Here is a 15595-nt window from a genome sequence, read left to right as displayed (position 1 = left end):
TTTGTTAACCTAGAATCGCGTGTTATAAATACGTAACATTTTGAAATTTGCCCCTAAAAAAAACCCCGTACTTTTGGAAGATTATTCTGAATTTCCTAGTTGTGATTATACAGCGTTATCTGCTATGGTGTGCAGTACAATGTGCATCCTTGATATTTTGGTTTTCGTGCCTTCCACAAAGCATTACATGTGCTGATATTTTGCCCCATTAGCTGAGCGTCTCCTTAGGCAAGCAACAGAAAGTTGCCTGTCCTACCTACTATTAACGATACCTATGTCTACAGGATCGAGGTTAGTATTCCTGTGAAGCTAAGTGTGCTGAGTGATATGGCGGACTTGTCATTGTGTTTAAACAAACGTTAACGTTTCTTTGGGACGAACTATGGAAGCTGATAAGGTGAGCCCACGCAAGGCACGTTTTTTGCTGTGGTTACGTGGTTGGTAGCAGACTATTGAAATGCCTCAATTATTTTGTTGTGAGTCACTTCCTGGGCGTATGTTAACTGTGTGAAGTCGCCCCAATAATGTTTCTTTTGTTTTCATGCCAAGTTGGAACGATTAGGCGTAAGTACTAAAATAATCAGTTTGCTTTATCCTCAACTTTATGTTATGTTTGGCTTTGTTTACGTTCTAGCCTCCTTACGCATATAGTTAAATACTGTAGTATATGTATTTTTGAAACGTAAAAAGATAGTGTCACTTGAGATCATGTCAAGTAGAACTACAATGCTGTATATGCTACGATAGTAGGGGTTTGATGATTTTCCTGTTAAGAGGCCAGCAGGGGCGGAAGACTTGGAGAGAGTGGAGATGGGCAACTCTGGGGACAGGCAGGGAAGAGTTAAGCTTCCCCGCAGAACCATCCACTTTGCTAGTGGTGAGACAATGGAGGAGTACAGTACTGATGAAGAGGAGGAAGAAGAGCCAGTGGAGAAAAAAGTTGTTACCGTGGATGCAGTAAGTGGAGTTCATTAAGTTACATGTCACGAATGTAGTTTGTGAGAAAGCCATGCACCCCTATGTCTGTGGGCGTTTTCGGATGGATTTAATCATATTGTCATAGCATAAATGCTTCTTTTGTCATTTTATGTTCATCTCTAGTAGCGAGCTTCTGAAAGTAAGCAAACACACTTTGTGGCACTGTGTTCTAAGATTCGCCTGCATTCGTTGTGTTCTAGTCAAATTTGACCTGGGGACCATACTTGTGGTTCCACTTGTGGAGAATGGCCACCTCAACAATCTCAGGTAACACTTGCCACATCGACCTTTGCATTTTTTTATCTCACTAGATTGAATATAAAATGTCTACATTCCCTAGATCTCTGTTTGCAGTTTTTTTTTCCAGGTATAAAAAAAAAAGGAAAGCAAGATTATTCATTTCTGAACCATTACCACCAATAATGTGACCTATAACTTGTAGAATCAAATATAAATGTACTACTTTTAGAGAGTGTAAATTAAATAATAACAAATAGCTTTCTTAAAACTGGGGATGTGGCTGTGTTATGTTTTAAAAAAAAAAAAAAACAGCACATGCAACACCTTCCACAATTTAAAGAGGTTTTGACTAACCCCAAATAAAGTTCAAGTTCTGATAGATTTTTCTTGACATTTTTGCAGTAACATTTGAGAGCAATCTTAGCATTAGAGGGATCTCATTTTTCCAGGGTATCCGCCAGGAGAAAGGTACAATATTGTTTCCAAGGCTTAAATTGTTCCATGGAACACTGGAGAAAATGTGGCAGAATGATACCATAACCAAGACTTGGCCATCCCTCCAAAAATGACAAAATGTTGAGACAAAACAAGAACTGGTCAGGGGGGCTGCCAAAAGGGTGGCCAGGGAACTTTTCTAAAACATCTAACCCTGGGTGCATATTGTAAAGACACAATGCATGCTGGCCATAATTCCTAAAAGCCTGATTGGGACAAACACAACACTGCACACGATCAAAATAACGGCACATGTATGGTGAAGCATGTTTGTGGCCGTATCATGCATTGAAGTTGTTTTTCTTCACTTGGACTTGAGTCTTACTCAAGTTGGAGTGAATTCTGAAAATCCAAAATACCCAATAGTTTTTCCGCAAAACTGTCAGGCTTCTGTTTTGACAATGACTCAAAGCATACAATTAAATCAAGAGAAGAATAGAAGAAGAATATTAAAGTTTTGGAATCTACTGTAGCAGCCAGAGTCCAAACTTTAATCCAGTCAAACGTTTGAGGGTTGATGTGAAGAGGGATGCACACAGAAGGTGGGTGTTCTTGCACTTGGACAGATTTGGAGCCTTTTTGCAAAAATGAGGGGCGGGGGCAACTATTTTCATGTCAAAATGTGCCACACTGATAAAAGACTGTGTCGTCCTTTTCTGAAACCCAACATTGTTTAAAAATAAGTATTAGTTTGAGGGTTTGCTCATTTTCCTCTTCAGATTTTTTTTCAGTTTTTTTTACCTATTAATGGTGATTTTATTTATTTTTTGCAAATGATTTGTATTGGCCTAATTTTTTTAAATCAGAAAAACCTGACATTTGAACAGAGGTGTGTAGACTTTTTATATTCACTGTTCAGTAGATTCCTCAAATGTGGAGTTATTGGAATGTTAGTTCAGTACTTGATTTAGCAACAAGTCTTTTTTTTTTTCTTATGCTGTCCTTTTGGAAAGATGTTGCCTTTAAATTTTGATGAAACCCACCCATGAAATAATTACAAAAGTGATATTTGACAACCGCCAAAACTCAGAATACAATTGTTGTATTTCTGTCAAATCACGACCGCATGACACAGAGACATTATTTTGTGTGTTTGTGCATCTGTTCTTCAGTGTGTGACTATATGGGAGAGAAACTTGCCTCTCTTTTTGGTATTACCGCTCCTAAATACCAGTACGCTATTGACGAGTACTACCGTCTGAAAAAAGAGGTAGGTGAAATCCCTGTTCCGGACTTTTTCTTTCCGTACGAATAGCATTACAGGAAATTTGATTTATGTATACTGTGTTGCTGTCCTGGAGCAAGAAGAAGAGGAGGAGGAGAACCGTCTGGCTGATGAGGCAGAGCGTCAATTTACCGAGCAGCAGAGGAGCGACAAGAAGGATTCTGGGCTACCTACCAGAGAGCAGCCTGAAAGATTAGGCGCATCGTTTTTAAATGCTTCGTTTGACCACAAGCCTGAAGCACCTCTCCACACTCCTGACAACAGACCACCTTGTCCTCTCCCCTTCTGACAACACGTTCTTATTTGCAACTAGGATGAATGCTAATCTACTTACTTGTAATCATTATTACTAATAGTTATTTTTTTTATGTTGGGATTTTGTTCCAACAGGATTCTGTAATTGGTGAAGGAAAAAAGATTGTTTCTGCATTGGCATTAACGTGATTTGTAGACACTAGAGTGTGATTTTTATAATACATTTATCAACTGGAAATTTGTTGAGAAAGAGAACTGTAACATGAATGCGAGATGGGACTCCATTTCACAAATATCAGTGCCTATATACTTCCTATGCAATGTGACTAAATTATGTCATTCATTCATCCACAGGAATTCATTTTTCTAATCAGGTTTTCATTTCAAAATGAAGCTGCTTCTCCTACTGTTGCACTGTTAATTGTTTTGCCTGAAGTGGCTGATAAGGAATTCCATTATGAATATTAATAAGCTAGGAAGTACACTGGTAGAGTTGAGTACAACCTAAAAAAAATGCTCTCCAAGTACAGCTATAATGACCACCATTAAAATACAGTAGCATAGTAAACCCCAGTGTTCATTGAAAAAGGTGGAAATGAATGTTTAAAAAAAGTGATTCAATCCAAATGTTATGCACATAAAATCTAAATAAAAACTACCCAAAGAAAATTCTAAATGACTGAATGCAATTGTATTGCCCCCCAACCACTGTACTTATTATGCTGGAATGAAAATGGCAAAGCCACTGTACTACATAATCTAAGAAGAGAACATTTGATTCAGTGAGTGATTGGGATTGAATAGAGGGAGCCACTAGTGGCTCTTGTACCCCATGTCAAGAACAACTGCACTACAGTAAAAGAGGTACCCGTTTCATGCTACTGTGGGCATGGAAAGTATTCAGACCCCCTTAAATTTTTGATTTTGTTATATTGCAGCCATTTGCTAAAATCATTCACCTAAGATTCATTTTTTGCTCATTGGTGTACACACAGCCACGCATATTAACAGAAAAAGGTGATTATTCAAGACTATTCAGGCTCTTTGCTATGACATATATTGAACTCAGGTGCTGTCCATTTTCTCTGCTCATCCTTGAGCTGTTCAAAACCTTCATTGGAGTCCATCTGTGTTTGATTATACTGATTGAATCTAATTATGAATGCTGCACGCCATGTTTTCTCCATGCGAGGATGATTGCCCACCCAATGGATTGTTGGAATTGTAAAGCTTTAGAAAAGTTTTGTGTAACTTTCCAAACTGACAACACATCACTTTATTTTTTACTGTTCTGGAATTTCTTTGGATTATGTCATTTTGTTGCAGTTTTTTTCTGAAAATCGTGGTTAGTCAGTTTATTCATGAGTTAACTAGTGTAGTAATTACTTTTTCACACAGGTCTGAAGTTTCACTTGGGTTATATCTGTCTGAAATGTACGTTTGATTATCTTAACCATTAAATCGAGGAAACTACTGGTACTCATAAAATATTTTTAAAAAAGAGGAGTAAAAAATACTGTCAAATGAAATATTTGGAGAGTGATCTTTTTTGGAATGGCTGAAGCAGTGAAGAAAGTTGCAGCATTGCCACAAGAGACTTTTATTCAGGAAAAAAAAATAAAAGTACGTGTCCTTTTATACACCAAAAATGAGGAATACTAATGAAGACGGACACAGATCTTGATCAAAGACATGCTGTGTGTTGAGGAGTGCAAAAATCATTTGACACAATGATCATCTTGTTTAGGAGTCATCATTATTAGCTGTGCTGGGGCTGTCGCCGTCATTGGCAACTGGCGCCTCTCTGTTCTCATATGTCCAAAAGCCATTGAGGTCAATCAGGATGCTGGTCACCGTGTCACCCTGGCAACTGTTCACCAAGTCCTGGAGCGTGATCTTATAAGGGTCTTTAGGCTTGACCATGTCAAAGATCTCATCCTGGATAGATAGTACTGCTAGAAATTCTTTGACATGAGCTAAATGTACAGGTTGCGTGTCAGTTTACCTTAACATCCTGGAAGGAGACTGGGACCTGACAGTGCACTTTCATCTGATCTTGGATGACCTAGCAACATAAAAAAAACCAGTCCCAAAATATGTATTGATGATGACATACACATAGAGTATGATAAGTAGGCATTTTAAGCACAGGTTATTTGATGAGATTTGATTTTTACCCTGAAGAAATAGTTGAGGGAGAAGACATTGAGGTATCCTTGATTGTCCATGTCTAGAAGCTTAAAAATATACTGCAGTGCTGCTGGCTCTTTCTTGTTTTCCAAGGCCAACACAAAGTCTAAATAAGTCTTATAATCCTGGAAAGGGACAAAGGAAAACAACACAACCCCAAATTTTGAAATATTAATACATTGATGCACCAAATTCATCTTGACCAAATTGAATATAGAAAAGCGACCTGCCAATTGAAATGTAGTACTTCTTGGAAGAGATCATTTAGTGTGTTAATGGCAAAAATAGAATAACAACTGTACTGTACCATTTCTCCATCATAAGTGAGGCATTCCTGAAACACTCGTTCAAGGAAGACTGAGGTGAGGGTGGCTGTGCCATAGCGTGACAGCTCCTCCTTGCTCAACATGCCGTTGTGGTCCTTATCCAGGTTGAGGTATTGGCCTGTCACACAAAGATGTGAATTACAGCCAAGGATATACCAGGACAAAAGCCAGCATGTGTAACGAGTTGATTAAAAACTACAACCTCCAAACTACCTTGTTTCGAAAAGCCACTCAATACAATGCAATTTATACATCCACACAAGATTCAAACACCGGACAGAAATCATTCTCATCAAGGAAGATTTCATGTTAATATAATATTTGATATAAAGCAGATACGCAACACACAGATGCTCACTCACCATAGACTCTGAGAGCCGAAGGTGCAGAGAACCAGTTGGACTCCTGACTCTCTTTAGACAATTCCTCATCTCTTAACTGGAAAGACAAAGGAACGGCAAATACAAAAATAGACAAGTTGCAAGAAAAACTATGTGAACCCTTGACATTACCTGGATTTCGACATGCGCTATGATCTCTAAGTTATAAAACCAAACAAACAGTCTACTTACTGAGGATACCAAAAGTATTGGACCCCCTTACATTGCAGCTGTCCATAAGACTTAATCAGCTCACAGAACATGTCAGAGCAAATAAAAATCACGAGGTTAAAAGAAGTGCCTGAAGAGCTCAGAGTCAGAAGGAGGGATCTGGTCAGGGTTACCAAAAAAATCTGTTGCACTTAGGGTTTGTAAGAGCACAGTGGCGTCCATTATCCTTAAATCGAAGACGTTTGGGACGACCGGGACCCTTCCTAGAGCTGGCCCTCCGGCCAAACAGAGAGCTAGTTCTAGAAACTTATTGAAAGAGACATGGCACACAAAATGGGGAACTACACATTTAATGAGGATAAAATAGTAATCTATCAAACCACTGTCTCCAGTTGTCTCTGCGAGAGTAGCTCTTTTTAATATCATGTCACTGATCAATCAATCATCAAATCAATGTTGATGAATGACATCATTATAACCTATGATCTAGACTTTTTATGATTCAATGAAATGTGGTTAACAGAAAGTAGAGACTCTAAATTGCCCCTAGGTGTGATTCTGAGTGTGACTGTTGTCTGTCTCCAAAGTGTGTTGAACCAGGTGTGCACTGCCTCTCCTGCCTGATAAGCTCCAGCACACCCGTGACCCTTGTGAGGATAAGCGGCTCAGAAAATGGATGGATGGGTGACCCAAAGGTTACTGTTTTAATAATTTAAGACCTCCTAGATATAATAGAAAATTTATAGAGGATTTTTCAGAACTGCTGTCAGTTATTTGTACGGACTACAACTATTTTGTCATAACGGGAGATTTTAACATCCATGCTGATATGGAACCCCCATCCTCCACAACAATTATCTGCCATGGTGGACACATTTGACCCTCTCAATATAGCAAGAGTCCAACTCTCACTCAAGGTCACACCTTAGACCGCTACAAATGTTGAAATTCTACAAAATGACATTACGGATGTGGCTATTTCTGACCATTTTTGTGTATTCTTTGAACTATAGAGTCTTCTAAAAGTTCAGAAAAGCCCTATGTCTACCAAAAAAAGTACAGTGTTCCCCTGTTATTCGCGGGGTGTAAGGAACGTAACCCCCGGCGAATAACAAAAACCGGCGAATAAAGGATGCAGGATAATATACCTATGTATGACAGGTATCATATTTTACATCAACCATAAGATGCACTTAAAAGTTTTAAATTCTCTCCAAAATGGACCCTAACCATAACCCTTATGTGCACAATTGTTGTGTGACTCGTACAACAAACTACACTTAAACACACTGATTACACTGTTAGCATGTATCCTAGCACATGTTTTGTTGTGTATCTAAGCTACCATATGATAGCACTCTAAAGACAGAGACAAATAATTGCTTTTTACATCTGCAAGCAGATAAAGGTTACATTGTGTGTGTTTGTGCATCTCTGTAAAAAATTAAATCCCAGACCTGCCTGTGTGGCCTTTGCATGTTCTACCCGTGTCTGCTTGGGTTTCCTCCGGGTACTCCGGTTTCCTACCACATCCCAAAAACATGCAACATTAATTGGACACTCTAAAATGCCCCTAGGTGTGATTGTGAATGCGGCTGTTTGTCTCCATGTGCCCTGCGATTGGCTGGAAACCAGTTCAGGGTGTACCGTGCCTCCTGCCCGATGATTCTGGAATAGGCTCCACCATTCCTCCAGCCCTTATGAGGATAAGCGGCTCAGAAAATGGATGGATGGATATATATATATTTTTTTTTCTGCACTTCATTTTTAAATTGTACATATTTGTCAACAAAATTGGATTAAAAAGACATTAGACCTCTAGACCCACCTCTAATAAATCATCCAGAAAACTGCAGGCCAAGATGTCCTGGATTTTAATTTTTCCTGAAAAAGAAAAAAAAATTGAGTACAGAAAAGAGACTCTTGCTTTCAAATTACAGGCAGATTGTAATATTTAATATGAACACTCACAATTTAACTTCACTCACTGTTATTGTTGTTTTGAAAAGTTAATCCTTTAAACCAAGTCACTTGTGACGGTGTTGTTTTACTGGTAAATTACTTGTAAATACTTAACGCAACAGGCTGCTGCTGGCCCTTCAAAATACAGGGAAAGTTCTTTTGCTGTGCATTAAACAATCCTTTTGAAATTTTCAGGGATTCTTGTAACAAGTAACAACAACAACTATTTTACAAGACAAATATGACCCAAAGAACCTCCATGCATCTGGAGTAACCTATTCAGAGCCTATCCTCTACTTCTGGAGTCATAGTCATGGGCCACGAGAAACTGCATTACTATCAGTTATAATTGAATTTTAGTCACTAAACTTGAATAATTCAATTAATAGAACCTAAGTAGGATCACATAATTTGAATTTATATTGTTTGCACTTAAAAAGCATATTTTGCTTTCATGGACTCGATATGGGGCGGCACGGTGAGTCAGCTGGAAGGCGTTGGCCTCACAGTTCTGAGGGCCCTGGTTCTATCCCGGTCCTGCCTGTGTGGAGTTTGCATGTTCTCCCTGTGCTTGCGTGGGTTTTCTCCAGGTACTCCGGTTTCCTCCCACATCCCCAAAACGTGCAACATTAATTGGACACACTAAATTGCCCTTAGGTGCGATTGTAAGTGGGGCTGTTTGTCTCCATGTGCCCTGCGATTGGCTGGAAACCAGTTCAGGGTGTACCGTGCCTCCTGCCCGTTGACAACAAGGATAGGCTCCAACACTCCCTGCGACCCTTCTGCGGCGAAGCAACTAAGAAAATTGATGGATGGATGACTCGATATGGTGAAAAGTGACAAACCACAATGCTCATTTAAGCCATCCACCACCATTTTCTGGAACTTAAAAGTATCCCTCAACATATACCGTATTTTCCGCACTATAAGAAACACTGCATTATAGGGTGCACTGTATTATAAGGCGCATAGAATAGACGCTAAAGTAGAGGCGGGGGTTACGTTATGCATCCATTATATGGAGCTGGACCAAAGTCTCAATAATGATCCATCTGTAAGGCGCACCGAGTTATTATAAGGCGCACCGTCGGCTTTTGAGAAAATTAAAGGCTTTTAGGTGAGCCTCATAGTGCGGAAAATATGGTATTTACTCATCTTCCTGGTAGATAAAGCGCTTGTGTTTTTGCGTTCATCCATTCTCCCGTTATGGTGAAAAAAAGCAGAGACCTTCCAATTCTGGTCACCTGTCCCCACCCTGCACCCACCTACGGACCCATGAGCCAGAGGGCTTCAATGTTGCAGCCAGCATTCTCTAGAACTCTAGCCCCTCAGACATCTTTGAACATTTTCAAATAAATACAAGATCCAAACCCACCTGTTAAATGTAATTTTCTACTGTCTACTGTCCTTTGTTCTGTGTTCTTGTCTACTTTGTGTAAAGCGGCCTTGAGTTCCTTTAAAGGTGCTTTATCATTTAAAGGATATAATAGTCATATTACAGTCATTCTTCGTCAACTATAGAATTTTTAGAAATAATATTGTGAGAATTTAATTTGAATTCTGAAAACTTTGTGAAAGTAGAGTTGGATTAACTCTAACTGAATTAGACTTATCATCTTTCACCTTTTCCCTTCATTGAACTTCAGTTCCAATTTAAGACAAAAAATAGACTATTCGAATTCAGTTATTCAATGGAATGTTTCAAATAAAACAATATTAGGTCAAAGTGATGTGATCCAAAGACAGATTTCAAATGCAATTCTTCATTCGTATTTCAGAGCACATATACAGTACACCGTACAGTGTGTCTCACCAGTACGTAGAGGGTCAAGGAAAAAGAAAAACTTGCGAACAGCAGTGCACACATAGAAAGAGTAAAAAGACTTCTCCAGTCCATCCAACTGAGGTAGCGTCGGGATCAGCTCCAATATATAGTTCTCCAGATCCTATAAAGAATACAAAAATCAGCTGTTTTATCAAATCGTTAGTGTTATCATCCATTCATTCATCTTCGTGATTGCGCATCCTCATTGTTGATACAAATGAGCGGGAGTCTCACAGTCATGCCTTTGGAAAATTTGGAGCCTTCAATTAACTCAGAGGTATTCAAACCTTTTTGGGGATACCCTCGTTTCTGGAGATTAACTTTTTTTCTGACCGGGAGGAATATGTATGCGTGAGTGTGTGTGTGTGTGTGTGTGTGTGGGGGGGGGGGGGTGTGCTAGCACTGAAAATTGTAAAAGCAGGGTCGGGTGATAACGCTGAAAATTAGAAAGTGGGTGAATTGAAAAATTGTCAAGCTGAAACAATCCACACCTCCCCTGTCATGATGCTGCACCTCCCAGTTTGAAAACCACTGAATTATCCTTACATGCATGTTTTTGGACTGTGGGAGGAAGCTTACCTGGAGAAAACCCACACAAGCACAGGGAAAACATGCAAACTCCACATAGGAAAGCTGGACCAGATATTCAAACTCAGCCACCTGACTGCCTTTTATTATTATTATTATTATTATTACATTTTAATGGCAACAGACTGCTCTTTTAAGGAATTAAAAGTGCAATACTTACAGACTCTCTGAGGTAGCCCTGTCCTGCAACATCATAGAGACTCAGGCCAATCCGGGTCTGATGCAGCCACACTAGAAACAAAGTAAAGTTGGGGTTCACAAACTCTTGGGGGTTTAGGAAACCCTGACAATTTTTTTTCAACTGCCCTTTATAATCCTAACTTAAATTAAACAATCACTTGGTGTACAGTAATCACTCTCCACTTCGCGGATCACCTATCACGGATTCAGTGTATTGCGGATTTCTGAACCCCCCCACCGCAAAAAAAAAAAAACGGATCGCTACGTACTCATGTGCCAACTCCGGCACGAGATGGACCAATGAAGCAGCAAAAAAAAAAAAAAAAAAAATCAACAACAACAAAAAAAAACCACTAGCATACATTTGTACAGTACTGTAGCGGGAAGCCGCATTTATAGGATATAATGCAGCATCCCCAGCAAGACGACAAGGACCTATGAAGCAAAAAAAAAAAAAAAAAGCCATTTACCCCAACTTCACGGTTTTTCACTTTACGCGAGTGGGTCTGGTACTAATTAACAGCGAAAAACGAGGGATTACTGTACTCCTAAATACCATGGGTATTTGAAATGCAAAAAAATATAGCAGAAAAACGTTCCGATGAGTTCTGAGAATTTTTTTTTCCAGAAAATAATGTATTTTACAAGAAAAAAGTTTTATTTTGTGGTAATAAAATGTCACGTTTATGAGAATGAAGCTTTTTAAATCATGACAAAACAACGTGAACTTAAAAAAATGACTTTTTTTCATTCCTTATACTAGGCCTTTCACCTCGTAAAAAACATCTATTCACTAAAAAAAGGACCACACTGTATTATACATTCTTGAAAAAAAAACATCACTTTGTTCTTCTTTAAGTGTATTCATTCAGAGATTTATGTGATGATAATGCATTACAATCATGTCAGAGCTTTTAACTGTCCCAACTGTTAGGTGCAGTGCCAGCTCACCATAATATACGCTAGGTACATTGTTGTCTCTCTAGATTGAAATCACTAAAATGTTTCATTGTTTGAACATATATGTATGATTGCTGAATTGTAAAAAAAAAAAAAAAAATCTAATACATATTGACAGGTACTGACCTTTCCTCATGACATAATTGAAGAACTGCATGATAGAGATCCTCCCGTAGGGGTCGCTGTGGAGCAATTTGGCATATACTCTGGCTGTGAAGAATTTGCTGATGAACAAAAGAGGGCAGGGGACCAAGACATTTTTCTCATGTAAAATCAGTGTTTTGCTCAATAACAGTTGTACTCACCAAAACAATTCAATTAAAAATGGACAAAATTAATAACAACTTTATAACATTGTTTCTTTTCCGAAGATGAAATAAATCAACAATGAGTTAAGATAAATACTTCCTTGATTCATGGGATTAACTACTATCAAATTGCTACTACCCTGAACTTACTTGCACTTGGGCCCAGCCATGTTGCCCACCTTCAGGTAGGCTTCGTAGCTGATCATGGCCTCTTCACTATTCACTGGAGGCACCTGGTGCTTCTCAAGAAGAAACCAAAGATTCTAAGATGGTGGATGAAAGGAGGAATTAAAAATTCTAATTAATTAAAAAAAAAAAAATCACAAGGCCGCCACCACTGAATGTTAGGCTTATGCCGCAGCTAACCTATTTTAACAGCATTTTAAGTGATCCAAATAGTTTTTTATGTTTCTGAAATGGTGAACATACCATACCAAGTATGCAGAATCTCTTTTTGAGAAATAATGGAAATGTTTCTTTTTTAATGCTAAAATGTAATTATATTCCATCCATCAAGATATAAACAAACATTTTAGCTGCCCTCCCAAAAACAAACAAAAATCAAACAAACCCCCAAACCCAAAGATCATAAACCACATTTAAATTTCTTGGTTAAGATGTCAAATTATAGTTATTTATCCTGAATGTGGTTGCATTTTAAGCTTGATTAATTCCTGACTTCTTACAAAAGTATGAGACACCTTTTTGGGCATATAAATGTACTCTCAGGGTCTTCAAGTTGGGGACTTACCTGACTTAACCCACATTATGATACTACGACTCTCACCTACTATAGAAACCATCATCGTTATATAAAAACGCAATATAACAGAGCACTGTGCCAAATACATCATTTGGAGCGGTTCATAATCAATGTGTATCTAATCAAATAAAAACATTCTTCCATCCATCAATCCATTTTCTGTACCGCTTATCCTCACTATGGTTACCGCCGTGCTGGAGCCTATAACAGCAATCTTCGGGCAAGAGGCGGGGTACACCCTGAACTGGGCCCAATTAATTGCAGGCCACATATACAGTGTAGAAAATAAGTATTTGAACACACTGCTATATTGCAAGTTCTCACACTTACAAACCATGGAGGGATTGAGAGATCTGTGTGGAGGAATGGGCCAAAATCCCTCTTGCAGTGTGTGCAAACCTGGTGAACAACTACAGGAAACATTTCACCTCTGTAATTGCAAAAAATGGCTACCGTACCAAATAACATTGGTTTTCTCACGTGTTCAAATACTTATTTGTAGTTGTATCACACAAATAAATAATTTAAAAATCATACATTGTGATTTCTGGATTTTTCTTTTTAGATTATCTCTCACAGTGGACATGCATCTACGATGAAAATTTCAGACCCGCCAATGATTTCTAAGCGGGAGAACTTGAACTATAGCAGGGTGTTCAAATACTTATTTTCTTCACTGTAAACAGACAACTATTCATGCTTGCATTCACACCTATGGGCAATTTTAGAGACACCTTCCATGCATGTTCTGGGGATGTTGCAGGAAACCGGAGAACAGTAACCAGAAAAATAACACACAGCCATGGGGAGAACATCCACACTCCACAGAGCTTGGCTGGGATTTGAACCCCGGCCCTCAGAACAGTGAGGCACATGTGCTAACCAGTCATCCATCCATCCTTTTTCTGAGCCACTTATCCTCACAAGGGTCACGAGGAGTACTGGAGCCTATCCCAGTTGTCAACAGGCAGGAGGCGGGGTACACCCTGAACTGGTTGCCATCCAATCGCAGGGCATATAGAGACAGTCACATTCACGATCACATCTAGGGGCAACCTAGAGTGTCCAATTAATGTTGCATGTTTTGGGGGTCTGGGAGGAGACTGGAGTGGCCAGAGGAAACCCATTCAGGCACGGGAGAACATGCAAACTCCACACAAGCGGGTCAGGGATTGAACCTGGGACCTCAGAACTGTGAGGCCAACGGTTTCCAGTTGAGGTACCGTGCTGCCCTAATCAGTCATCACCATAACAAAAACATGCAAAATGAATAAAATATACAACACACTCACCAGAGATGCCGATTGCTAGATGTATTACCGTGTACTAATCATTGAATCTAGTCTAGTGTTGGCTTGTTCTGACCAACCAGAAACCATAGATAAACACAATTGATCGAAGTTACGATGTAAATGTAGAGCAGTGCTTCTGATAGTGTTTCAGAAAGCAGAAAAGATCTGGCCTGAAGGTGAATTCATCTTGAAGTTCCTATTTCCTGTTCAAAACCAAAAGGGTGAAATATCAAGAGTTTTCCATTTTTTTCAATCTTTCAAAAACCCAAACTACTCGTTTTCTTTCTTTGTAACAAGTGGGTACGTGCCCAATGGTATATATAACAAATATGTGCCCTGTGATTGGCTGCCGATTAATTCAGGGTGTACCCTACCTCCTGCCTGCAGATAGCTGGGATAGGCTCCAGCACGCCCATGAGCCATGACCCTAATGAGGATAAGTGGTACAGAAAATGGATGAATGGAATTCTGCAATTTCCAAATCATTAAACAGATGTTTTGGTGATTAATATAGCTCTAAAATTCTTGAGCTATTGAAATAACAGTTTATCAAACTTGATATGCTCTCATCACTCTCCTCAGTCCTTTCATATCCTGGCACCCTTCCACCAATGTGTACATATTGGCTTTTGCTTTTAACACCCACAGTGAATGTGTGCTACCTGGAGTTCCTCATGATCCAACAGCTCTCTGCTCTTCCTCTGGAGAAAGACTGCTCGATATTCTTCTCTCAGTTTCTGGAGTAAAACTTCATCCTCTGCCGGTAGCTGTCAATTGACATCACTCTTTTTTTTTTCTCAAAATAATGCACCTTGAGTGTTTAGTTATCAGTAGTAATGGTGTCATTAATTATGAGTAAAACTAGCAATTGAAGATCTGGGCTCTTATTTAAGATGGCCAAAGAATGTATGTGTGAGTAAGTCAATACCCTGAAGTAGAATCGCGGAATGTCCTTGTAAGATTTGTTTTTGCCACTTCCGCCCTTCCATTCGGAATAATATTTGCTAAACAACTGCATTTCTTCACATTTTTTTTCCTCTTCACTTCTTTTACCTGGACAATAACAAGAAAAAGATTTCAGGAAAATGAACCTTTATCGTTCACTGATTTGAAACGGCAGTCAGTCTTAGGTAGAAATATCACTTACCTCTGTTTGAGTTTGCTAACCTCCTTTTCAAAACATCCGACCAATCAGTCCGATTTTCTTTCGACATTTTTACTTGAGTACGACTATAACTTCTACTATTGGTTATAAAACTAATCAAATAGTGTACAAGTGTGTTGTTATTCGTAGAGAAAGTGCCCTCAATTGTGCTTCTGACTATTTCCTGTTTTTTTTTTCAAAATAATATAAATTTATAAGACATCGCGAGGTAAAAGGAATAGAAGGTTTCTTGTTTTGAAATTATTTGGAAGGCTCCATTTTTCCGGGTCGTCTTTTGTCCTGTCGAACGTTG

The 15595-nt window shown here is 38.9% G+C and overlaps 2 protein-coding genes across 2 annotated transcripts; one reads left to right on the top strand and one right to left on the bottom strand.

Annotated features, from left to right (window-relative positions):
* Positions 1-312: 312 nt before the first annotated feature.
* On the top strand, positions 313-4666 carry fam177a1 (family with sequence similarity 177 member A1). Its single transcript, XM_061844647.1, is given in 6 exon segments — positions 313-351; positions 353-397; positions 775-957; positions 1179-1245; positions 2826-2923; positions 3015-4666. Coding segments are annotated over 6 exon segments (630 nt in total). The 5' UTR covers positions 313-327; the 3' UTR covers positions 3228-4666.
* Positions 4667-4784: 118 nt separating this feature from the next.
* On the bottom strand, positions 4785-15495 carry ppp2r3c (protein phosphatase 2, regulatory subunit B'', gamma). The gene is made up of 13 exons (XM_061844904.1): positions 15286-15495; positions 15067-15191; positions 14801-14905; positions 12234-12346; positions 11902-11999; positions 10796-10866; positions 10036-10168; positions 8089-8144; positions 6072-6147; positions 5691-5827; positions 5371-5508; positions 5199-5258; positions 4785-5131 (listed from the first exon to the last, which is right to left on the bottom strand). The coding sequence occupies exons 1-13, from the start codon at positions 15350-15352 to the stop codon at positions 4937-4939; spliced, it is 1374 nt and encodes a 457-aa protein (XP_061700888.1). The 5' UTR covers positions 15353-15495; the 3' UTR covers positions 4785-4936.
* Positions 15496-15595: the final 100 nt, after the last annotated feature.

This window comes from Syngnathoides biaculeatus, chromosome 15 (genome assembly GCF_019802595.1).
Source record: "Syngnathoides biaculeatus isolate LvHL_M chromosome 15, ASM1980259v1, whole genome shotgun sequence".
Classification (NCBI taxonomy): domain Eukaryota; kingdom Metazoa; phylum Chordata; class Actinopteri; order Syngnathiformes; family Syngnathidae; genus Syngnathoides; species Syngnathoides biaculeatus.
This window is presented reverse-complemented; position numbering and strand designations above follow the sequence as displayed.